General features: G+C 43.0%; 1 protein-coding gene across 2 annotated transcripts in view; it reads left to right on the forward strand.

The window, feature by feature from the left end:
- The first annotated feature begins 5699 nt into the window (after window positions 1-5699).
- The window catches only part of exoc2 (exocyst complex component 2), a 41170-nt gene continuing 21285 nt past the window's right edge, over window positions 5700-25584 (forward strand). For both annotated transcript variants that reach the window (XM_053430703.1, XM_053430704.1), the window contains exons 1-6: window positions 5700-5761; window positions 16053-16212; window positions 17911-18087; window positions 19183-19309; window positions 21363-21476; window positions 22865-22989. In XM_053430703.1, coding sequence (XP_053286678.1) covers window positions 16095-16212; window positions 17911-18087; window positions 19183-19309; window positions 21363-21476; window positions 22865-22989 — 661 coding nt within the window. In that variant the 5' untranslated portion in view covers window positions 5700-5761; window positions 16053-16094. The remainder of the gene's footprint in view (window positions 5762-16052; window positions 16213-17910; window positions 18088-19182; window positions 19310-21362; window positions 21477-22864; window positions 22990-25584) is intronic.

Consider the following 25584-nt stretch of genomic DNA (forward strand, 5'->3'; position numbering starts at 1 on the left):
ATCCTGCTGATCTCTCATTAATCTCTCCCCTCCTTCCAGCTTTGAAGTAAAGTTTAATGCCTCTCCTTCACTCTTCACGCCCCCCCCCCTGCAAACAGCAAAGAAGCCAGAAGTTCATAAATACCACTCTTGGGCGCCCCCTTCTGGTCTGAAGCCACGTTTTCTATCCTCCCTGGAGAGACTTGGGCCTGAGGAGGCAGAGGCTGGCAGCCAAGGCCTGGATCCTCACTCTCATTGATTTAACAAAGGAAATGAAGACGTTTTATGAAATCATAGTTTTCAGAGCCAGTAACACTGCACGTTAAATCCAGTTAATATTCACTGAGGCCGGCTGAGTGTGTTCTGTCCTGACGGCCGATTAAACCCATGTGGAGGCTCACGAGTTAAAACCCTCTCTTCCTTTCACACGGCGGAAAGTGAGATTTAATTTAATGTTCAATTTTTGCACTGTGGTATTTTTCATCTGTCTCATTTTAATCCCCTGATTTCATTAATATCTTTAGATTAGTCCTTGTTTTTGTAATAACTGCTTCATATAATCTCACTTCTCAGGGAAATTATATTCATTAAAATCATTTCGATATGTTTTTCTCAAAGTTTGAGGCTTCAGTTTATTTTGAATTAAAGTAAACTGCTAGAGAGGAAAACAATTCCTCCTCTTGACAAACAGATTCAGCTTTGATTTGTTTGTTTGTTTGTTTTGTGTAATAAGATCTCACAGTTAAACTGAGTTAAGTGATTTGGTTACAGACGGATTTTTTTTTCTCAGAAAGTGATATAATCCTGATAATAAAAAACGTGTCAGCCTCACGGGACAGAGCCCATGTGAGCGATGAGGACAGAGTGTGAGCAGAGGGGATGATCTGGTTCTGCTCCCCTCCTGATTGCGACTGGCTCCGGCCCATCCAGCGCACAAAGAACCCAGAGCTGTAACCAGGTCCACCTGTATACAAACACAAACAGTTCTGCACACACACTCCAACCTGTCACATCCCATCACAGACAGAACACACACAACAACCCCCCCCCCCCCCCCCCCCCCCCCCCCCGCATGAAGGCTGTTTCCTGTCAGAGCCATGTTGCTCATCCAGGGTGGGATGGAGCAATAAAACCCGAGGAGGGGGTTTCACACCGCCAGCTATCGGAGGACGAGACGTGTCAGAGGAGGAAGTCATTCTGCATCTACTTCACCTCCACAGCACCCGTACGGGTTCCTCCTTATTTCTCTTTCTAGACTTTTCCCAGAGTGCTCGGGGGTGGGGGGGCCAATCCCAGCGGTGCCTCCTGAGACACAGTAGCCTGTTGTCTGGCCTGGGGTAGGGTGGGGGGGCACAGGAATGGTGTTATGAGAAGGCAAAGAACATGTTATGTTAACCTGGGTGGTAAAGGCCTGAACATATTTGGGAAAATGCTCCTTTATACCCTCTCACACCCCCTCGTCTCCTCCAGGTTCTCACCCTCAGCTGCTCGCCCATCTTTCCTGAACTTAAAGGGTCGTTTCGCTCAAATTACTTCAAGTGGTACTTATACGCACAGAAGCTTTTTGTTTTGTTTGCCCAGATTATAAAATGTCCCTGTCTGAGATTACCTAGCAAAGGGAATTCTCGTTTTGGTGCTCAAGGCATCTTAAAATCCACCAAAGATTTGATATGTACGATTGTGCTAATATTTTATATATTGATTTAACAGTTAAATTATATTTTTCCAATGGTTGTTTCAAAGTCTGCAGCATTCATCCATCCAATATCAACAGCTGGGGTTGTAGGGGAGCTGGAACCAATGGCATCAGGCGCCCAGGTAGCAAACAGATGTGAGCCACATCAGGAAATGATGCAGCTCTTCTGGGCCTTTTGTGGAGCGGACTAAATGGACGTGAACCCATGTGGGAAATGGTCAATGTGGCCAGAATAGCACAAAACAAAAAGAAAAACAGGGTATCTATGGTTGATATGTGGTATTACTGTGGTTTACTTATGGCCTCGATCTGGCATCAGGAGCAGACTGACCAGCTGCCACCATCTTGTGGGTCAGAAGACAGTGTGACGGTCAGGGTGAAGACAGTTTTGAGATGTGAGCAAGAGGTCGGACGCACAGTGGACAGGTCACAAGTGGGATTTGTCTCAATCTGCATGTGTTTGAACTGTGGGAGGAGAAAACCCACTTCACAAAGAAAATCTCCACCCAGATTTCAAACAGGGAACCATCTTGCTGTGAGGCCGAAGTTCAAGTAAACATTGAGCTTTCAGATATGCACTGAGGTCCGGACATTTTCCTGAAATCTTTTACTGACCTTATTGTGTGTCCTGCTTGACCTCTAAATGACCTGTGTTCTACGCCCAGTTATATATCTGCTGGTTTATCCAGAGTGAGGTGAGAACACTGGAGACGATGCTGCTGCTGAAGTGTTTCAGTCTCGTTTGTTGGTGATTCCCTTCGCCTCAGTTGAAGTGTCAGCAGAAATCTCATATCTCGAAAACCTGCAGCTAATAAAACCAAACTACCTGTTCGGCCACTTAAGATCACAGATATTATCACAGGTGTGTTTTTCGCCACCTTGTTGTAAAATCCTTCCCGCTCCCCCGCCGTCCTCTCTCGCTTCATCCATTAGTTACAGTGTGTTATCCAGCCACTGTGTCGAGCAGCGTGTCAGCACTCAGACTGAAAGGCTCTCTGTTCCCCGAACTCTCCCGCTTCCATTGTGTTCATCTGGATGCTTTTCCAAGCTAAGCCTGGCACAGGCCTGGATTTCCGGAGCCCAAAAATGTGAGCCCAGGGAACTGGACTCCTCCGGGAACGGGGAGCAGCGGGAGACGGAGCGCCACTCTGAAGCAAAACAAACCCGAATATCAGGGGTTTATTTAAAATCTCCTCGTCTTATATTAACAGCACCGCTACAGGCTAGTGATTAGCCACACATGGGTCAGGGGGCTCCTAAGCCGGACTTAATTTCCACTGGATTCCATATTTTGTGTGTTTTATGAGATGCTAACTAAGGACATTGAAAACACATCATTGACTCTACAGCAGCTTTGACATGGTTAGAATTTGAATATACAGCAGTTGAGTCCTTTTTCCATCACAAAGGCTTTTTGATCACACACATTTGTCGATATCATGTTTTCTGATGCGACTAACAAAGTGCTGCGACCTGCCCAGGTTACTGTAACGTCAACACTGAGCATATGATCTCACTGCAGCCATGTTTGACATTGAGGGATTCATCCGTGTTTGATGTCGTACAGTTGAAATGCCCTGCGCAGGAAGGAAGTGCTCACCCACTGGTCGCCTGTTCCATCTTCAGGAGCTCTATGGGAGGGAGGGAGGATTTCAGTGCAATATTTACAGTGACCTCTTCCTCTCACTGGCCAGGGGCCCATGGGAAAAAACTGGAGAAGACAAACAATGAACAATAGGGTTCAGGGATGAGCAATGGTGCCAGCGCCGCATGTGCCATTACGGGATGTGGCTCGCAGAGGGCTGGGGGGTCAGAGCAAGGATCAAGGCCCCAGCGGCGTCCCTCAGGAGCACACCTGGAGCACCTGCTCAGACGGAGCTATTTAAAAACATCAGTGGTTCCCTCGCAAAGGGAGAATACTGTCAGCAGAGGCTGCAGCGCTTTGAAGGAGCGGCTCAGCAACTTGGGAAATGTGGGGGTTTTCAAGAACTCATAGAAGGATGGTGCGAGTCCAGGCAGTTCTTTATCCGGTTTATTCAACATTGTGAGAACGTTTTTCAACAGTTTTATCATTTTCTTAGAGAGTAAAAATACATATCGCCTGATATACGATGAATGTGTGAAATTTGATGCAGTTTGACTACAATTAAAGGGACTGTTGGGCCTTAGCAGAGGTCTGAGATCTACTGAGTACCATCGTAGTTTTTTTTTATATTATTAAAATCAATCAGTAACTTTAGGGGAATACGTCCAATGATCCAATCCAAGCAGGCAGGTAACATTAGACTCCACCTCCCTCAAGGAATGCAAAGTGCGCCTGAAGCATCAGAACTCACTCCTGAAGAAACCCCACCGAGACTAAACCATAACGATGTTTTAGACTGTTGCAATATAGGGAAAAGGCTATGCTCTTTATTTATCTATATTTAAAAGCAAATTCTTCATTTTACTCATGTGAAAAAGTGAATGTTGTACTTTTACTTTCTCTACGGTACATTTCTCTCCATTTATTTGTTCTTTTCCGTAGATGCAATGTTTGGGTTCTTCCTCCACCGCTGCTGCTGCTGCTCTGCAAATGTGAGGCTGCATCCAGTTATTATGATTCTATTACTGTCTGGAAACAGTGCCCAGTCAAAACAACCTGCAGTGAATGAAACCACAGCTTGAACGTTTTTAAATATCAGCTTTTGCATGGAGTAGGCAAATGAGATGCAGTATTATGCACGATGATGAGCTGGTGGATGGATTTTATTACTTTCCCCTTTGTTTCCAGTCTTCTGGCTATAGGCTAAGCTAATCAGCTCCTGGCATCACTTTAAACATGAGAGTTGTATCTTCTTTTAATCTGATTAATCTTTAATCAGATTCAGTAGTTGGTGTGATGTGTCCTCATGTTCTCATTCATTGGCAGAGGCATGTACCAAGGAGGCCGAGATCAAAATCTCCCAGCGTCATTGGTTTAAGTTGCTGTTTACACAGACAAACAGCCCCTGTGTTGCATCAGCATCTGTGCAAACTCCCAAGTCACAGTTTGATCCCTCAATTATCAGATCAGCCTGTGTAATTGGACAATATGGTTTCCCCGGGGACTGGGCCTTGCCTTATCAGAGAAATTCTTTCTGCCCTGCACAATTTGGTGAGATAAATGTAATGGTACCAGCGTTCTAGTGTGTGCCTGGGTGGTCCCTGTTGCATTTCTAATGATGCTGCGCCTTTCCCAGAACAAGTGGAAATACCTCTGTGATGCACCGTGAAAAGAGAGACCATGCAGGAAAGAAGCACTGCTCCCACTGGGCCCAAGAATTCTCACACGAGGCCATCCAACACTTCAGAGGAGCCTGCATGCTGAGAAGTAACGCTGGTTTTCCTGCTTTTAGTCAAAGGTTTGAGGTGCATATGTTAGGACAAAGAGGAAGCTCTTCATTTAATGTATTTCACATTACTTTTTGATAAAATACATTTTTAAGAGAGATGTGCCGAATCGAAAACCCCTCACAGGGGATCAAATGCAAAATGTATTAACAGTGGTGAAATTTGACCAAATCAAGAATCACCCCGGTCAGCTTAATGATATTATGCAATAGTAGGATGTTAGTGTTGCAGTAGCTGAAGAAATATTCCGGTCTTTTACATAAGCAAAAATAGGGAGACAACAGAATACTCACTCAAACTGCAGGTCCTAATTTAAAATTTCACTCAAGTAGAAAGAAAGACAAAACAAAATTACTACAGAAGACCAAGATTAAAAACAATTATATAATATTCTTTTCAATAATTCCAAATCAAAAGAAACTTGTGCAAAAAAATACATTGTGACACATTAAGCTGAAAGATGTTGTGCTATAGTGCAGCTAATGTTATACAAGGGGTGATTGATAAGGTCAAATATAGTAGTCCCCTCTTTATTTTACATATTGAATTGAAATACATTTTTTATTATTGTGTTCGTTTCGTTTTGTTTTATGTTATTTCGTTTTATTTTATTTTATCTTATGTTGTTTTATTTTGAAGGCGGTGGCGGTGCCCGAAGCCGGAAGCAGTCAGCGGAAACAGGAAGTGTCCGCCGCAGTCGAACCGCTGTAAACAGTAAGTTTCTCTTGTCTCCGGTGAGATGTTTGTTCTCCTCTGAACCTCTGAGCTCAGTTCATGTGATGAAGAAGCAGCAGATTCATATTTAAACTCTTTTAAACGTCGCTACGACCAAGAACCACAGCCGCCGCTCGCACTTCCGGTGCAACGAGCTAGCTTGTAGCCTGCGCTAACGTTAGCTGTCAGATTTGTCAACAAGCCGATGTCTTGTCTCTCTACGAGCAGCGGTGTGTTGTTTGTGTGTTTCACTGTGTCTGACGACGTGTCTGTGATTGTCGGTGTCAGTAGAAGCAACTGACAGACGCGCCTGCAGCTGTCGTCATGCACAGTTACCTCTCGTGAGCTCTGCAGAACCAAGCCACGTTTAAATAATTCACATTTAAAGTCCATGTTGCATTGTTTGATCAGCAGATTCTCATATTTCTATATTATAAGACTTATCACTCATCGTCAGGCTCCTCTGGGGAATTCGGCTTACTGGAATCACACCAGGCTGTTTCTGTTTAGTATGAAAATTCAATTTAATATCGTACCAAACTACTACTGTTGTTTGTCATCTCTTGTATTAAGTCTCTTGTTTAAATGTTTATTCGTTGTTCTATTATATTTAGTACTTTACTGTAAATTTTAATACTGTGTATCACGTCTATTTTATGTTTATTACATCCAATTTTAAACTATTATAACTCTTCATACCTCTTTTATTGCTGCTTCGCTCTATGTGCAATGCCCTTCGTATGCTGCTGTAATGCAATAATTTCCCAATTTGGGATCAATTACGTTTATCTATCTATCTATCTATCTATCTATCTATCTGTTACTGGATTTGCAGCTGCTTTACAGATCTATCTCTTTCCATCATTTCTATTTCTTTTCTTTTGTTGCTTGTCCTTAATGTGATTTATATGGAGCAACCTTACATTGTAAAAAAGTAACATTTGACTCACCAGCAAACTTTATTTCAATTATCTAATTACTCTGGATAATCCACAGATCTATGTTGACACTTGCAGTCACATTGCCTGCAAGTGTACGAAATATTAAATTAAAAAGAAAGACTCTCCCTCTCCACCTTCAGAAACCACACATGTTAACTCTCTCCAATCAGCCACTAACTTAATTAAAAGTATAACACGTCAGTTTTGGGAGTTCTGCATCGTGAGAGACTTCAGTAACTACTCGCTGCTCGGTGGCATATTTCTGTCTTAGGTTCTCCAGACACTGTGCGGTGCCTTCCAGGAATAATAGATTAGGTAACTCCACTTTAACACAGAAATCAGGATTTCTTGTGCCGCTGCCTTTAAATTAAAGAAACAGACACATTGAATTGGGCTTAAAACTTTGTCCAAGTACTCAGATACTTGGACAAAATCTAGTGTTTACTGTTACAGTGGATGAGCTCATGAATCCGAAAGGCAGCCCTGCATTGATTGGACGACACTTTGATAGGAATAAACATTATTATTCAGTACGTATAATAATCAGGTTGTTTATGCATCACTGATTGTCAATGATATATTAATGTTTTATATGCAATGTCCAATCACCTTAACATTCTATTAAGCAACTTGACTGCAAGTGAAATTGATCTGTCACAGATCGGTGAAATGTGTCGGTTTATAAGTGGAAAGAAAACCTGGGAAGATCTACTTGACCAACACTTCCAAACCCCGAAGATTTGGTTAAATTTAATCCCATGTATTTATTTACAAGTATGAGGATATTGCTTGTTTGCTGTCATGTTTATTCTTAACAATCGTGAAGCTTGAACCTTTGAACGTTTGCCTTTTTTGCCTGAATTAGGTTTTAACCTCCCCTTTGAGTGGTTTAGAGTTTTCTTAGTTACTCGTTCTTATAAACTTGTTCTTTGACAACAAGAAAATGTAATCGTGCTTTTTAGTGGTGAAAACCCGACATGTGATACAAAACACTTGGGCCGACATCAAACTAAAGAACTGATTAGATGTGAGTTGATCTTTGTGGTTTTTGAGCCTCTTTGATCCCTGTTTGTGTGGTTTTGTGAAATATTGTTACACCACTTTTTCTCTCAATAGACTTGTCCCCGACCGTGTGTGTGTGTGTTTGTGTTTGTGTGTTTGTGCAGCTGATAGATCGTATGAGAGAGGGGATGAGAGGAAGTGATTGACAGGTAGATGGGAGGCTGGTGTCACGTCACAGAGATCAGTTGTCATCGAGCTCCTCCATCATTTAAGTTGACATGCATGTTAACAAGTCCTCAGCCTTCCAGGGAAAGTGGACAGAGCTCTGTGTATCTCCTCTCTTCCTCCTCCTCCTCCTCTTCCTCCTCCTCCTCCCTAAAGTCAGCACTGCAGCCGGGGGGAAGGAGGGGGCAAGGCTACACTGATCCATTTCCTGCCCCCCTCCCAGGGCTCTAATTGAAAAATTTGGGTGGCCTTGCTTGTTTGTTTTGGTGGAATGTGGTGTTTTTTTTTTTTTTTGTGCTTTTCCTCACTGCCGCTGCTCCGTCAGACCTCGAGGTGAATCGAGCACCGGGGGTCATACCGAGCCTTGTTTGTGAAGCGGCACTTCTCCCTCACCCCTGTCAGGCTCTCCACAGTCGGCCCTACCTGGTAACCCCCCGCCTGCTGACAGGCGTGCTGGGGCCACTGGTTTTCACAGTGTGGTTTCTGTGACCCAGTCAGACCTGGACAGCCAGAGAGACTGGATTTGGAAGTAGACTCGTGGAGTCAGCTCATTAAATGCAGGCCCCAGCATGATTCAGATTTATTGGAACCGTTAGATAATGACTTACAAATAAAAGCCAACTACTCTGATAATCAGTTGATAATTACATGCACCAGCGAGGTTGTGTTTTCACACATCTGTTTGTTATTTGGTTGGTTTTTAAGCAAGATTATGCAAAAACTACTAAAATCCATGACTGTGTGCAGTTTGGTAAAGGGACTGTTGGGCCTTAGTGGAGATATAAACTGTACTGAGGGACATTCTACCTTTTTATGGTTTATTTTTATAATTTTCTTTCCTGGTGTTTATTGGTTGTAGCGTCTTAATTATCATTATTTACTGTTTCTTGTTTTTTTATGTCACGACAAACAGAATAACTCAGGGTTTTAAAGATGTTCCCTTGTGCCCTGGAACCCTTTGGCAGGCTTTTGTTATACAATTCAGATTTGAGATGATTAAGAGTCATTTGATCAACTAATTAAGACAATAATAAGATTCATCTTGGTGCCATAAACCCTTTTTATCAACATTGAAAAAATAATCTTGACGTGTGAAGATGATTTCTGAATGTTATGTCTTTTTCACAATTAGAGCATTCTGTTTAACCATCGAATCTAAAAAATAAACAATCTATTAAACGCTTATTTAAATCTGCAAATAGATTAATCCATTATTTAGTTAGTCGCTTGTGGTAATGAATTATTTATCATTAATAGATCAAATGTTATTTTGGGCTCTGGGAACTTGTGATGGATATTTTCCTCTTTTTTTATATTTTAAAGACGGATAAGTGATTATTTAAAGATATTTGATATAATCTTCAGTTGCAGCCCTAAGTGAAAGTGCTGATTCTTACTGTAAGCAGCAGTGTTTTTATAATTTATAATTGCATGTGACTGTGGAGGGTTCTCACGCTGGTGCTGTGTTTTTTATGCAGAGCAGTCGGGGCAGCCGTGTTACAGCCTCGCTCTCGAGGGTTCAAATCTCTCCGTTCCACCGTGTCATTGGGCAGAGCTGCCTGTCTCCACTCGCCTAATCCTCCGAAAACATCTTCCTCCACTTGCGGGCCCATGCTTTATATTTCTGTTTATTGTTGGAGGATTTTAATATGGGAAATTGGGGACTTCGCTTCGTTAGTGCCTGAGCACTAAAGCACTTGAGACTGACAAACAAACAAACAGACAGCCCTAAAGATAACAAACCCTGTGGGCAGACATCATGATGGTAGGATATGGAGCCAGAGGCGCACATCTGATCACTCTGACCGTTCTCCCTGTCACGGAAGACTCTCCGTGATCCCTGGGACCGACGGAGAGGAGATGCTGACTCATTGTGGAACAACCCCGGACAGGCCAGTGGTCGCAGCATCTGTTTTTCAATCCACTGATGCATTTATTTGAAACGTAATACGGCTGACGCATGTCATGGTCACTTTTTTGGCTATTGGCCACATTGCCCTGGCCACATCTGAGAGGCCTGAGGTGACGTGGGTGTGCGTGAACACTGTGGAGGATTGTTTCAGGCTCCACCCAGCCTGTGTGATCAGGCCAGTCATCTCAGGCTGGGTCATGTTTGGCCCACTCTGTGCATTCAGAGGAGTCAGAGGGGATCTTTGATGGAATTCGGTGTTTGTGTAATGTTGGGGAGCCCTGGGTGAAATGGTGTTAGTGGGGGGGCTGTTGTGAGTATAGCCAGCGTCGAGAGTGAGCCCCTGTGATGGGCGTCGGAGGGGGTTGTGGTTGATGAGCTGTCTAAATGGGTCCCTTTGTGCCCCCTAAACCCATCATCTCTTTCACACACACACACACTGCCAATCACTGCCATATGTGAGTTACCTTTGAGCTCAGGGCAGCGTACCATCCGAGGTATGAACGCCTTATTCACGAGTCATGTGGCAGCGTCTGTGTTGATACGCTGAGTCAGGTAAACAGATTCCTATCTCTGCTAAGATGCAGAGAGTCGGCTGAACGCTAATCAACGATCAGGGTTTGGAGTTCACTCCTTAAATCGATGGTTCCCAGTGGAGACCTGGAGAGTGAGGTACAACAATGTTCCCTGACTTGAACCAGGGAAACTGTAATGACAACAAAGACCTAGATGGTTTGGATGATCATTCGTCTTCAGATCATAAATAGTTTATCCAAAGCCTCAATTTACATAAAGAAGGTTGAACAATAAGGCTTTAAATTATATCCAAATGAAAATGTTCTTGTCAATCGATATGGACAATTTTCACTATAGATTTGTCATTATTTTTTCTGTTTAAAGTTGAACTTTTATGGTTTTAAACTCTTACGATCAAAGAATGACAAACAAATCTGAGGTAAATCAGTTATGTGTTATAACTCCTCCCTGTGTTTGCTGAATATATAAATATTATACCGATATATTATTGTTGATGACAATTATTTTGAGATAAACATTGGTATTATTGCTCAGCCCTAATTTACAAATATTTAGAACCAGGATGAGCAGAAAATCTTCACAACGGACAAACTGGAATCAGAAAGTGTTTTGCCTCACAAATGATTTCAACTAATAGTTGATTAGTTTCATATATTGAATAATTAATTCATAAAGTCATCAGTGATTGTTTCAGTGATATCTGCGCATTATATTCTTGATTTTGCACAATTCTGTTATCCAAATTAAATATTTCCAACAAATTGAAATAAGCGATTGCTAAATTAGTTAAACATGTTTGAGGAGCAACAGTGAAACACAATTAATTACTATCAACATAATTATTATTTTATATTCTATTTTCCGTATTGTTATTTCTTAGAAAAATACATTTGACTCAGAGTGTCGGAGCTGTTTCATATCATTCAATCTGAAGTAAAACAGTAAATCTGGCATCTGTTACTTTTATTGTCTCTTGACTTTAATTACTTGCAACACAAACTGAACTTGTTATGTGAAATCACAGCATGCGTCCAATTTACATTAATGCTGTCTCCTGCAGGCTGGTTAACTGCAGCATGCAACACCTTTTCTTTTGACACCTGTGAACAACGGCTTATTAAATATTTAATAATCACAATCTAGATTCTGTCTGCTTTAGTCTCCACCCATGGCATTGTCTCTCTGAATCCTGCAGCAACTCCAGCAGCAGCTGAAAAGTCTGATATTCTCTGTGTCTGAAGGATCTGATGCATCCTGAGCTCAGTCTTCCCTCTTCTGTGAGAAAGAAACCCGCTGCTGCCATCTAGCCCAAACCGTCGAGCACAGCGTTTTTTGGGGGGTGTTCTGTGGTGTGTTAAAATGAAATGGTGTCGTATGACAAGAGGATTTGTTTAGAGCTTTAATGAAAAGTCTTTTGCTCCAGCACAGAGCCAAGGAAGGGTTGTCCCGCGTTAGCAGCGCTGCAAGAAGATCCCAAGCCTCAGACTTCCACAGCTACCACACAGATTAGAGCCAGCCCTGCTGTTTGTTGCTCAGCCTCCATGGAAAACAAACATGCCTCCTCAGCCCTATTACCAGAGAGAGAGAGGAGGAGAGAGGCTGGGGGGCTGGGGGGCTGGGGGGCTGGCAGCATCATGGTTGGAAGAGAATCGAGCATCAGGAAAGGGGCTATATCTGGTTCTGTGTTGTCATTGATTTAATTTAATCTGCAACAACATCCCTTGACACATGATGGACCAAAGTGGGGGGTATTTTATGGGGATCCTCTAATGCCCCCTAGAGGTTAAAACCTTTATCCATCTTGGGGAAAAATGCCGCCTCCCTCCCTCGCAAGTTTCCAGTTTTACTTTTCTTTTGTTTTCCTCCTCGTGCTACTTTAAGGAAAAAGTCATTCACTGTTCGGCCCTGGCTTGTATAAAGTTATAGTTTCTATTACCTCGTTTACAGGCTATTTGTGATTGTGCGTGACATGAGACTTGTGCAAGAGAACCCATAGTTTCAGTGTGATTTGGTGTGTGTGTGTGTTTGTGCACGTGTGTGTGTGTGTGCGTGTATGTGTGTGTGCATGCTGGTGTTATAGAGCAGGGTCTGGGCAGTGTTCCCGTGTCCATGCACAGCCCCCAGAGTAAAGTAAACACAGCGGCTCTTTTCTCATCCCAGCCGTCAGCAGGCTCTCCCCAGGCCCGCGCCAGAGACCACACACCCAGACCACACACGCACACACACATACACACACACACACATACATATATATACACACACACACACACACACACACACACACTGCCCAGACCTCTCCGCAGATCCTTCCACATACTAGCATACACACAGACCACACAACACCAGCTCGGGCCCCTCGCACGCAACCTAGCTGAGCTGTCATTCTGCCCAGTGTGTGTGTGTATGTGTGTGTGTGTGTGTGTCAGGGGGGGGGCAGGCTATCTGTATGTTTGTGCACGTGTATTTCCAAGTGGATGAGGGGGGGGGGGGGGTGCGAATAGGATAGGAACACTCCTGGAAGCAGAATGAGAATCATACAAAATAAAGAGCGCAGTCCGCTGCCACTCTAAACATGTGGGATTGATGAGGATATACCAGGCTCTCGTTTAAGGCCTGTTAACCTCTTATCTCCCTCGTGTCAAATCCGTAGCCCCCCCCCGTTTCCTCTGACAAGCACAGGGGCAGCAGCAACCTGAGGTAAATCCCGCCGGAGTTTTCTCGTTAACTCGGCGATGTCAGGGCGGCGGAGGAGGCGCTGGGGGGGGGGGGGGGCTCTGTGGCAGAAAGGTTTCCCAGAAAGGTGGGAGCTTTCTAGGTCAATGCATGTGTTGCAGCCCCACTGCAGCTCTGCATGCTCCTGTGCTCTTGGTTCAGGGTTTTCCTCACATAAATCCCCACAATTTCAAACTTGCTCACGGACACCGAGGGAAAAAGTTTGGATATTTGCTCAGTGCCGCAAGACAAATATTGGTGGGGCGTCAGTGTTTTCATGTGGTTAGTGCTGAAATGTATTGACAGTAATTGTGGTAATTAATAAACCCAAAGTTTTGGCTCTTAATTTTACTTTACCAGGTTTTCAGAATAAATACATTAACATGCTTTTTGACGCTAGAGACCTTTATTCCTTTCATAATAACAGAATTGTATTTTAATGTGAATTTGTGATAGAACAATTTTAGTCTACATTTCAACATTATGCAAGTCAAAGTCCCAAACACAATATTTGGACCCTGGTGTTTATTTGAACTCACCGTGTCTAATGAGATGAGACACGGAGCCTCACAATGTGAACAATTGTGTTGAATGTCAGGATGCACCAGTGTCCTGTGGGCTTCGAGCTTAACGACTGGTTGTTTTCTGTGTTAATTGATTGAGTTTAATTGTTTAGTCTATCAGATGTCAGAGAGTCGGGAACAATGTCACTCACAGTTTCCAGAGGTCACGTCTCCATCTCCTGTTTGGCCTGAACATCAGTGGAAAACTCCTAAATACTCCACCAACACAAAGAAACACGTAGAATTACCATAGTCAAGACATTTAAACTTGTATTTACACAAAAAGAAAATACTCACACAAATAGTGGAATCATCTAAATAGCTGCTGATGAATTTTCGGTTATCAAATCATCTCTGTTATGAAGGTGAAAGGTTTATAAAGTTCACATCCCTGCAACATTAAGCATCGATTTCTAAAATGTTTTCTACCTAAATGTAACTAAATCTATATATTATATATATAACTAAATTAAAATGAACAATATACTGAACTAAATTAATATTTTATCATTATTGTGATGAGCATTTTTGACTCTTTTATAGACATAAACACTTATTTCCAAAACTCGTAGATTAGTGAAGATCCTGCTTCCTCAACCTTTTCTTATTCCAGACATTTAACATTTTATTCCACGTCACATCGGTGCTGTTGAAAATGAAACCCCGAATATTTATAAATGAAAACACACAAAAGAATCATAAGATTAAAAAACGGCCTCGTCTGAGAATAATTAATGATTATTCATGCTGACGCGTGGTGGAATACAAGGCTTGAGTTTGTTTTTCTAAAGTCCTTGACTTTGACCACCTGCTCGGCTCATTTCAGTTTAGACCGAGCGTCCCTGTTACCTGTGGTCGGCCCGGTGTCACTCATCAATCTGTCAGCCAATCAGAGGACAGGCCTGGGAGACTGACAGAAAACGCCCTGGTCCATCAGGATCTCCAGAGGGAAGCGTGAGAGAGGAGATGTAAATCTATACCGAGACGGATTTTTGGTATTTAAAACCACAAGTGCATCTAATTTAAAGAAGCACTGTTTTATCATGTAATAAAATATATATTACATTAGAGCCCCTGCCGGTTGCAGTCCTGTAGAACTCATTAGAGACTTTATAACTGTGAAGAGTTGCCGTGAACTTGTTTCAGGTCTGCTGCGTGTGAACTCCTGCATTGTTTGTGGGGAATGTGTTTTGGCCGCGGCGCAGGAGGGCGGAAGCCTCCTTCAAGCTGCTTCGGAGACTCGGGATTGGTCGGCCTTTTCGGGACCTGGCAGTAATTTATTAGCAAACATCTGTGCTGCTGAAATACATCCTTTCATTTTCCCCTTTCCCCCCCCCCCTCCTCCTCCTCCTCTCATTTGGAATCGTTCCCTCTCGTCCTTTTACGCAGCCCTGACATGAACCAAGTTTCATGGTTGCTCCTTCTTTGGTACCATAAGCTGTACGGTATTGTGTGGGCTTATATGTAATGATGGGGTGGGTGGGGGGGGGGCAAGGGGGGGGCAAGGGGAGCAGGTTTATTTATTCTTCCCTGTGAGGTTTACATTCTTCCTTTCCTCTCTGCTCTCTGTCTGCTCCTTCAGTCTTGGCTCCGTTCTCTATTTTTCCTATTATCTGAGAGATAACTGCTGCAATACATACATTGCTTTGAGACCCGCGGAGGGGGGGGGGGGGGAATTAACACATATTCTGCCATATTCTGTTGGAATTTAATTTTCCCTGTGAGTTCTAATAGCCGGAGTATCTGTCTCCCGGTTTATTCAATAGAAGTCACTGGAATTAAGAATAAAAATGAATATATTTATTTCTATTCATGAAAAGAGGATTGTAGGTTCACCAGCTACGGTTTCATGTTGATATAACTATGATATATTGTTTTTTTATCCTAAAGACCTGGAGGATATTGTGTACTGAATACAAACTCCTCTACTAGTAAATGTTTTGTCCATTCAACTGCAGTAATTTGCTTTTATTACATCCTTGTAATTTATGTCAGCTTCTAGAGTTGTTAATAATGATTATTCTAGAACTGTTGATTAAAAATGTTGTTACAGTTTTTCTAAATTTACAAAAAATTACAACAATTACACATTATTTTGTTATTGGAGCCCAAACTGATATATTACATTTCTTATGGAGCAACAGTCCATAATTAGAGGATAAACATTTTAAGTGATGTGAAGCCGAGACCAGCACGTATTCAGATAGATTTAAACATCTGAAAATAAAAATGTTTTACTGTATAAATTATTTTCTCCCAAAATTTTAGTCCTGATTTCTTAATTCCCAGATCTCCTCTGTTTCTGTGAATTGATCCGTCAGTTTGTGCAGTTTGTTGATTGTTGTGTTCCTCACCATGTTGTTTACGTGCAGCTCCCTCTGCCTGTTGTTCTCCACGTGCAGGTGCAGATTGATCCGGTTCCCCCCCCCCCGCCTCAGGCCACCATGTCTCGCGCCCGTCAGCCCCCGCTGGTCACCGGCATCTCGCCCAAAGAGGGCACAGCCTGGACCAAGGTCACCATCCGTGGAGAGAACCTCGGCACGGGCCCGGCTGACCTCATAGGTAACACATTTATAACCACGCAGCTAACAACACACACAGCTCTGTGCTCTGTCGTGGTAAAGAGTTGTTTATATCTATGTTTATTTAATTATTTTCTGTTCAGAAATTTAAATGGAGAGAATGGTAATCCTTGTTACTTCTCCTTAATCTTTTTTATTTTTTTATACACATAAATGAATATGTGAAGATAAATACACATTCGTAAATATTTTGTTTGGATGATCAACTTTTATTTTGTGTAATAAACCCTTTTTTGTTTTACTAAGTAAGATATATGTTTATATGATAAGTAAATAAGTAAGTAATGATAGTAAACAGAACCACTTATTATTTCCACCTCTGAATACAAATCGTCATTTTGCACTACAATTTAATAAACATATAAATCTTAATAAACTCAATTAAAACTGATTTAGAAATTGTTCATTTTTATAATTTTGTTTTCCAGATTTCTAGTGATTAACTCTTAATTTAAACTGGTTCAATGTTGTTATTGAAGTAAAAACAAGGTTTAAAAAATGTGGTGAAGACAAAGCAAAAGAAAAAACATTATTAACTGAAGTTCATATTATTCCATTCCACAATTATAATTCGAGGTACATATTTGTTTGTATTTATTGTTTGTAAGATATTATGATGTTTAAAATTAAAACATTTAAATCCACTCACCAGCTTTGTGATATAAGCACATCAGCAGCTTTAATAGAAAAAAGCTCAGTTCAGAATTACCAAATTAAATATGTAGTTTTATATAATAAAGTTTATCTGCCGCTGTAGTGTAGTATTCTGACATATCTCCATCACACAAAACACCCATTTTAGGCTCTGAGCTTATCAACTTACATTAACATGAAAGTATATATTTATTTCACGATGTTCAGGAGCCAGACGGATGGATCAAATCCATATTGTTCTCATTCTGTGTTTGAACATCAAACTGTTTCTATGCAGATATTTTCCAATCCTTCCTCGACCCTACTTTTCTTTTTTAGGGGAGGTGGGACTGAGACCCACACCGCGCTCTGGGCTCGACTAGCTGTGCTTTGACCAGCGATTCAGGTCTATTTCTGACCAGGAACGTCCCGGGGGGGCCGGGAATTAGATAATTAGACAGGCACAACTGTGAGAGGGATCAAGTTTGCAAACGGAGAGAGCGGAGGCAGGAAATTGGGCTCTAATGGGCATGTTATTCACACTTTTACGGGCTATTTGTTGATCAGCTCACCCAAGCTTTTGTAATGTTTGACTACACACACACACACACACACACACACACACACACGCACACACGCACACAAAGCTTCTGGATCCCTCAGCTAGTGTCTAAATTGTTTTCAAGAGGGTTTAAGAAGAGGACGACAGATGAACGGGGCCAAGTTCACATTGTGCCAGTAATAAGCCACTTAGCTCTGAAGTGACACACGTTAGCTTAGAGGAGCTGAGTGAGTGGGAGGAAGGTCACGGCCACCCACACCCACCGTGACCCCAACTTCAGCTTTGACCCCCGGTGACAGTTCGACTAAACTTGCTGAAAGACGCCAATTCTGTCTGAGTGCGCACCTCTTGCTACAGATCGTCTGTGTCTGTGTGTGTGTGTGTCGGTGCTACACTTTGTTTATTTGTGCTGTCACAGTGCGTCTGTATCTCTCACCCCTTTCACCTCCCCCCCACCCACCCACCCTCTCTCTTCCGTCTCAGGTCTGTCGATCTGCGGCCATAACTGCCTGCTGACAGCCGAGTGGATGTCAGCCAGCAAGATAGTGTGCCGCGTGGGCCCTGCCAAAGACGACAAGGGAGAGATCATCGTCACCACCAAGTCGGGAGGTCTGGGCACCTCCACGGTCTCGTTCAAGCTGGTCAGGCAAGAGCGGATCGGTAAGACCCACACGAGACAGAACCAGTGAGGCAGAAGAAGAGTGTCGGCCTCTAAGGCTTCCCTCGTATTTGACAAGTAGCGCAAGAGTGTGACAATGATATCAAACTTAATTTAATTTATTTTCATTTCATTAATTTGTTGTTAAATACCTGATATATAATTTTCACCTCTCCTCCCAAATGTTTTATTATGGTTTTATTTAATTTGTCTCAAAAAGCTTTCTGATCTTTAGGACACTAACTTTAACTTTATTTGGATAAAAGAAAAAAGGAGGAAAATCGGGAATCAGGAAAGAGGAGCTCTTACTTTGAAACCTTTATATCTACAAAAATATAAATATTTAGACAAAAACACAAATAGAAAAACTGCGGACAAATAAACACAAGAAACAATAGAGAAACACAAAGAGCAAAGGGATTTAGGGAAAGTTTCAACAATCGATTGTATAATTCAAGTATCACTACATGTATTTGGATAAACACGTTTTTAGTCTTTTACTGATTACACCAGCCTCAGTGGTCACATGAGATTTTATATACAACTTGCGTGTTACTGTTTGCAGCATATGCAAATAAGTATGCTGTTATACTGGTGACTGTGTTTCTCTGAATTGCTGGTGAACATTTTCAGCTTCTAACTGAAGCTGAATTTAGCTTTTAACTGAATTAAAAATCTAAATAATGAAGAACTGAAGCTCTCTGGGCTTCTGCAGATCCGTCCTCCAGGACCTCACAGAACTGCAGTAGTTACAAGGCTGTGTGTTAGAAATAGACTCAAGCGGTGATAGGAACAAATATGAGGAGAGTTGATAACAATATCAAGTTATTAAAATGTTAGAAAAATGTACAGAGGCGTGATTTCTTTGAGCACTTTGCTGAATGTCTTTCCCACTAAACTCTGTCTTGATAAAACCACAGAAATATCTTTGGAAAACAAAAAATAGACAATATAATCGTGCCTTCTACATGATATATAATGTGCATGTTTGCATGTGTGCACTTTAAGGGGCACTGTGTATTTTGCCGCACATCTGGGATGTGTTGCAGAGTTCAGTGACGTGTGTCCCGTGTGTCCCGTCCTGCCCTGTCCCGCAGGTATCCTGGAGCAGTCGGCCGTGTGGGTGGATGAGATGAACTACTACGACATGAGGACCGACCGCAACAAAGGCATCTCCCCCCTCTCCCTGCGACCCAGCAATCCACTGGGCATCGACATAGACAAGTACAGACCGACAACACGCCACCGTGAACACTCGCGCTCCACTCGTTGACTCATGGTTTACATCCACAAACAGAAACAAACTGTCCCCATATGCCGGCGTTTGAAATATAATGCCAGCCCAGCAATGGCTGAGCAGCCTCTAACCACCGCACACAGGCAGTGGAAACAGAATAATTGTCTCTAAAGCGGAGGACGACGATAGAGAGGGATTAGGAACGAGCTAAATCCTCGACCCACACACATGCACAGATACCGCCCACACGCCCACACGCCTGACAGGGGGAGCAGGAGTTGTAATGTATAGTTTGCGTTGTCAGGTTCTGGCATTTCTGGGTTAGTGTTTGTTTGGCTTAGAGGGGCCGGGGGGGCAAGTGACCGCTCGTGACCAGAGACACGGCCCCCGTAAACAGGCCGTACCATTCACCCACCACCCGGGGGTCACACTAAACATCCAGCATGGACACGCTTCACGTCCCTCTCTGACAGTAACACGTGAGGACACTACCTGTGCTCGGCTTCCAGCGGGGGGGGGGGGGGGGGGGGGGGGGGATGTGTTGTTTGTGAAAGAGCATCTCTCCGTGGCCTGGTCTATCTTTGTGGTTGTGTACATCTCTGTGCAGTGACGTCAGCGGACGGTAATTCAGCTGCAGCTGTTTACGCCAGCTGCTTGTTAGCATCATACTTGGCCAAGTCATAAAGCAAGTGTTTAACAAGTGGAAACTGATCAATCGCTAAATTAGAACAGGGTGAACCACACAGAGTAGCTCCTACATGGAGTTAAGCTGGAGCTGCTGGTTGACCTGACATTGAAATACTGTCTAATGAGGGTTTAACCTGGACATATAATGTGTACATCACTGAGGTATAATAACTGCAGTAATATGCAGTGTATGTAAATACACACACAGGATATATTTCTCCATTTACGCACGTATGGAGAGTAAACACTAAAACCAGGTCATTCTAACCTTTGTCAGTAATGTATTGCTCGTTATAGACAATCTGCGATGACCTCAGTTTATGTAGCTGATTGCTACACAGCAGATGTTTCCTAGAAAATGATCTACACGTGGATGTGGTCTCCTCTACCTCACACATTCCCTGTGTTTTAACACTAGAAGGGTTTAAATCAGGACTTCAGCTCAGTGGTGGATGTATGAATGAGCTGATGCAACCTGAGGACTGCAGAGGAATTCCTTTGGAAACTTCAGGCATGATTTAGTCTCTGTAAAAGGTGCAATGCTGAAATTATAAAACTGTACCGCATCTAACACCTACTGGATATTGACCTTGAATAGTAATAAACACCATCTACTTATTTGCAATAACATTAAATCCCATTAATTGTCTAGAATATGACGATAGAAAAAATGATCTCCATCTTAGTTCTCTGCTCCGTTCCTGCATCGTGTGTATGCAGCGCTATTTGTGACACAATTTGCTGTGTGCTCGCTCATGCACTTGTGTTACCGTGGCTGTGTACATGTTGTGTTGGATTCAGCTGCCGTTGTGCGTGCTTCTGCAAGTGCCATGCAGTGGTTTTTACTCTTTAGTCTGTTTATTTGGAATCTGTTGTGTTGGAGAGTAATGATTATGTGCTTGTTCACTCCCACTACTGCTATTGATTGAATGAAATCTATGGGAAAAGTCCGTAAGAGGCTGGTTTATGATTCATTTATTGAAGTAAGTGAATAATATTAGGAAGCAGGGGAGTTAAATACTGTACCGGCCCTGTGTGTGTGTGTAGCTGCAAAGTGGGTGGTGGTGGTGGGGGGGTTTGGTTTGTGTAGACCACGGGTCATTAGTAGAGATCAAGACTCCCTAATGAGTCCTGGGTCCTCCAGGGGCACCCAGGCGTCACACACTGCACTTCCCACGCCAAGCTCTCCCAGCCTGGCCACTTCTTGGCTGCACACTGCCCCCTGCTGGGAAGGATGCCGCCAACATCAAATCCAAAAGATCTACCCTCACAGTTCACACAGTTACTTTGCTGAGCTCCACTCAATTACAGTTTGTCATTAATATATTTATTACATTTGTCTTTTTTTCTCAGAGGCAAGATCCCACAGAGTGACATGGAGCTGACGTTCCCAGGAATGAGTGGAGACTTCACCAGTGAGAACTTCTCTGCCACCTGGTACCTCATGGAAAACCATTCAGGATCCAGGTGGGTCCCACGGATTTCAACCTATCATCCCTCATTACCACTTAAACCACTGCTAAATGTGGATTTGGTCTGGACAGTTGAAGATTAATCAATAATTAAACATAATGGTTGTGTTGAGATCTCTATTCTGGGGGATGTAAAGGGCTAAAACTACAATTTAAATAAAAACACGCACAGAATATTGTTACTTCGACGTTATCTATATATATCTGGATCTGAACGTGGTCAGTTGATGCTTCTCAGAGCCGTGAGGTTTGTAGAGGAGGTAGCTCGCTGACCCAGCAGCCCTGAGACCAGTTGACTGTCATGTCAGGGCAGAGGAGAGTTATTTTGGACTCTCCTGGCTTCCTCTCCCCCTGCGTAGCCTTCCAGTAACCCAGACCCCAGGATCCAGCATGACCAGGGGTCTCTGTTTGGACCTTGCTGGGTGGCTGTTTCTTCCTGCGGAGGAAACCTCACTCAAGAGTCTGAGACACAGACACACACACACCCACACTGAGCCACAGACGTGTGTGTGTGTGTGTCCAGAACTCGTCTTTCTCTGCACAGACGTGAGATACTTGCTGCACACGAGTTGTGTAGCTAATAACAACAACTCTGCATTAAAGTTGGTCTTTCAAGGTACTCAATGCTGCTTTACAGGTTAAATATAACAAAACAAGGACATACATTAATAGTTGAAATGGAATAATTAACTATTATATGAAAGTCTATGTGAACAGCAGTGGTTTATAGATTTTATAATATGAGCAGGATGGGACAAGAATTCAAACTAATAAGTTGTTCTCTGTTTTCTAATTACTGTCAATTTCATACAGGATTTCTGCAGGGTTTAGATTCTATAATCTGAGGTCTTAAAAATCTCTTAAATACGTTCAAATGATTTGTATCAGGTCTTAAATGCGTTCAGGTAGGTCTAAATTATGTTAACCTTCATTTATGTACTTCTGCAAACACGACCAATGGGAACTGATAACTGTAAATCATAAATACACAGCATTGATCTTAGTTTCTCTGTGGGAAACACTCCTAATGTCTCCGTCTATAGTTTGAGAGATAACGTGGTGTTTCCAAGGTTATTCTCTACTTCACCTTATCTTCATTTATGGGGGAGTGTAAGTAACTCTTGAACTCTGATATTACCTCATATCTGTTGTACTTTACTTAAGTCTTAAGTTTAATTCATTATGGTCTTAAGAAGTCTTATATTTAACTTGTTGAAACCTGCAGAAACCCTGTAACATATGTCGGTGTTTTCACTGTCGGCTTCACAAAATAGTTTATCTGGATATCTCACCTTGGCCTGAGGGAAAAGCGAAATAAAAGAAACCAATCAGCACCTGCAGAATTAACATCTTGCAAAATCTTGTCCTTGTTGTTCTCCCCAGTTTTGAGCACTTGAAGTCTGCAGCCAGTAACCTGAAGAAGCAGGCCACTAAGAAGAACGAGGGGAGCCTGGCCTACGTGAAGGGCGGCCTCAGCACCTTCTTCGAGGCCCAGGACGCTCTAGCAGGTGAGAGGGATTAACACGTCTTTCTGTCCGCTGGGCAGTCGCACCAGACGCTCTATAATTCATCACTCTTCGTCTCTGCTCAGAAAGGAGCTCTGGATTTTTCTGGAAAGTGTGCACACGTGCGTCTTGGCATTTATTTCTTTCCCCTTCCCACATGTGGTTGAGCAGCGGTTGATTAAATGGGCTCATTTGGACGCCGTGTGAAAAGCCTGCACCTCGTACCACTGCTACACCGGCCAACCACAACACGGCTAATTCACCTTCATCAAAATGAGATCAGCTCTCACCTGTCACACACGTCTCCCCCTGGACGTGGACACACAAACACAAACACACACACACACTCTCTCTCTGTGGCGTTCTGACGCCAGAAGGAACTCCAGGTAGCGGAGACTGACTGCTGTCGCTCTGCCAGGTACCTCGAGTCAATTGTTCGCTTCATCATTCATACTTTTGTCTGTTTACTCTCTGCTCCCGCCGAAGCCGCTCAGTTACTTCCGCGTGCTATTTATACGCACACGTTTCTGCCTCCATCATTATTATTATTGCTTTCCGTGTGTTTGCGCCTTGGTCGGGACAGAGGCGATGTTTTCATTGTTAGCAGCTGAATCTAAATAAACGAAGCAGCCCAACACAATGCAGACCAGAGTATTAGGCCTGATAGAGCTGATAACAGACCCAATATGACCAATGGGAACAATGCACAGTCATTCTCACGTTCACACTGAGCGTGCCTACTGGGTGCCCACTGCCCCAATGGGAAATGTATGTTCAGACTCCACAGCCGGAGGAAACGGTGCAACATGAGTGGACTCAAGTGACCTCTGATCCCCGAGGTCCTAGTGGTGCTTTATGACTTGTCTCTGGAATTATATCGGGAGTAGGTTTCAAAATCGAAAGTCAACTTAATTGTCTATTGCTCCACAGGCTCCACCCCTCACCTGAATGTGTGATTCACATGTTGATGTTGTTGTTGTTATTGTGAAATGCTCTGACCTGAACAAAGCTCCTGCTGCGTTCTGCATGTGAACGACAAACTCTGAAAACAGATTTTGTTAATCCTTCAAAATTAAGGATTTCTCAGAAATGTGACCTGAGAATTTCCCGAAAATGAATACTGTTGTTGCTTTTGTCTCCTTTTGATGTTTGTTAACGTGTTGACCATAACAACCCAGAAACATGGTGACGCTGCGGATGTGACTCCTCATGCAACCTCGTCCAAATGACCCAAACTTAATCAAACACATCTTTTTGTGTAAGTGTTTTCAAGTGTGTCCACCAGACATTTCTCCACATTTGAGCTTTTTGGTCCCGGTCGTAATGTCTGGCCACGACATTTTCAAAACTTAATAATGTACAGGATCAATTATAGAAAGCTTTTACTGATTATAAATATAAATTAACCTAAAATAAAATGGCTCCAAATGGCCCCAAAAAAATGCATCTCTGCTTCAGGATGATGGAACATTTATATAAAATTAAATAACATTACAGCAGGAGCTCACTTTCTCCAGAATATCTGCTGCTGAAATATCATACACCTTCAACTAAATCAAATTTCACTTCCACAAAAAAAAACATTGTCTCACACTTGGACCAGCAAATTGATTTAAAAGTCCAGGACTTATTACAGCACCACGACTTCCTTTTTCGGCCACGTTTTGGCTCCCGGTCATAAGACATCAAGTGGTGGCCCCGAGTGGAGAGCTCAAATGGAGATATTCTGTATCCTGGGCACGGTCGGCCAAACCGACATACCAGCCGGCACGCTGCGAGCAGCCAGTCCGCTCCAGGCAGCTCTGCAATAGCTCACTGCCAGGCCTGGTTAGTGCAGCTGTTTGAGCCACTGTGAATCCTTTCTTTGTCTTTCAGCAGCTTTTGGCAGCTCTCTGTTGTCCAGGAGTCCGTCCAAATGAGCCTCACCTGAGCCGGAGCCGTGAAGACTTGAAGGAAATGAACATGGCGCTTGTGTGTTTTCCTTGTTCCTTGTGAGGAGGCTGCTGCGGCGCTCACAGCCTCCTCAGTCATCATCAGGACATTCACGTCTCCTCTCCTGTTTATTTTCACTTCTGCTCGCATGTGAGATTTTTATTGATGACTTTAATAGATGTCTGGGAGTTATTTTTAATGCAAGTGCGCTGCTGCTGGCAAGAGGGAAACACGGAAGAGAAGCCAAATCCGGAGGGAAATGAGGCGGAGAGAAATTATTTCGAGCGAACTTCAGAACTCTGACTCTGATATCCGTGGGGCTTCTCTCCCTCCTTCTCTTTTTCTTGTCCCCCACTAATTGCCTCTTAATTGCTCTCCATTATAACTAACGTCTTCAACAGTAAAAACAAAAGCTCATGTCTATATTTGGTGAACTATGAACTCGATGCCTAAGCACACAGTTTAGACTTTTTGCTTTTGAACATCACACATATTTCTCATTACTGTGCGGTTTGGGTCAGTGAGCTGATGTTGGTGTCTGGCAGCTCTGGAAGCAGCAGCCGGCTCTTCACTACGGTTTTATTATTAGGTTTTTAAAGGAGAAGTGTCTGATCAACATCCTCACGAAATGTGCATGATAAAAGGAAAGAGCTGGCCCTGGATCAG

Source organism: Pleuronectes platessa, chromosome 9 (assembly GCF_947347685.1).
Source record: "Pleuronectes platessa chromosome 9, fPlePla1.1, whole genome shotgun sequence".
Classification (NCBI taxonomy): Eukaryota; Metazoa; Chordata; class Actinopteri; order Pleuronectiformes; family Pleuronectidae; genus Pleuronectes; species Pleuronectes platessa.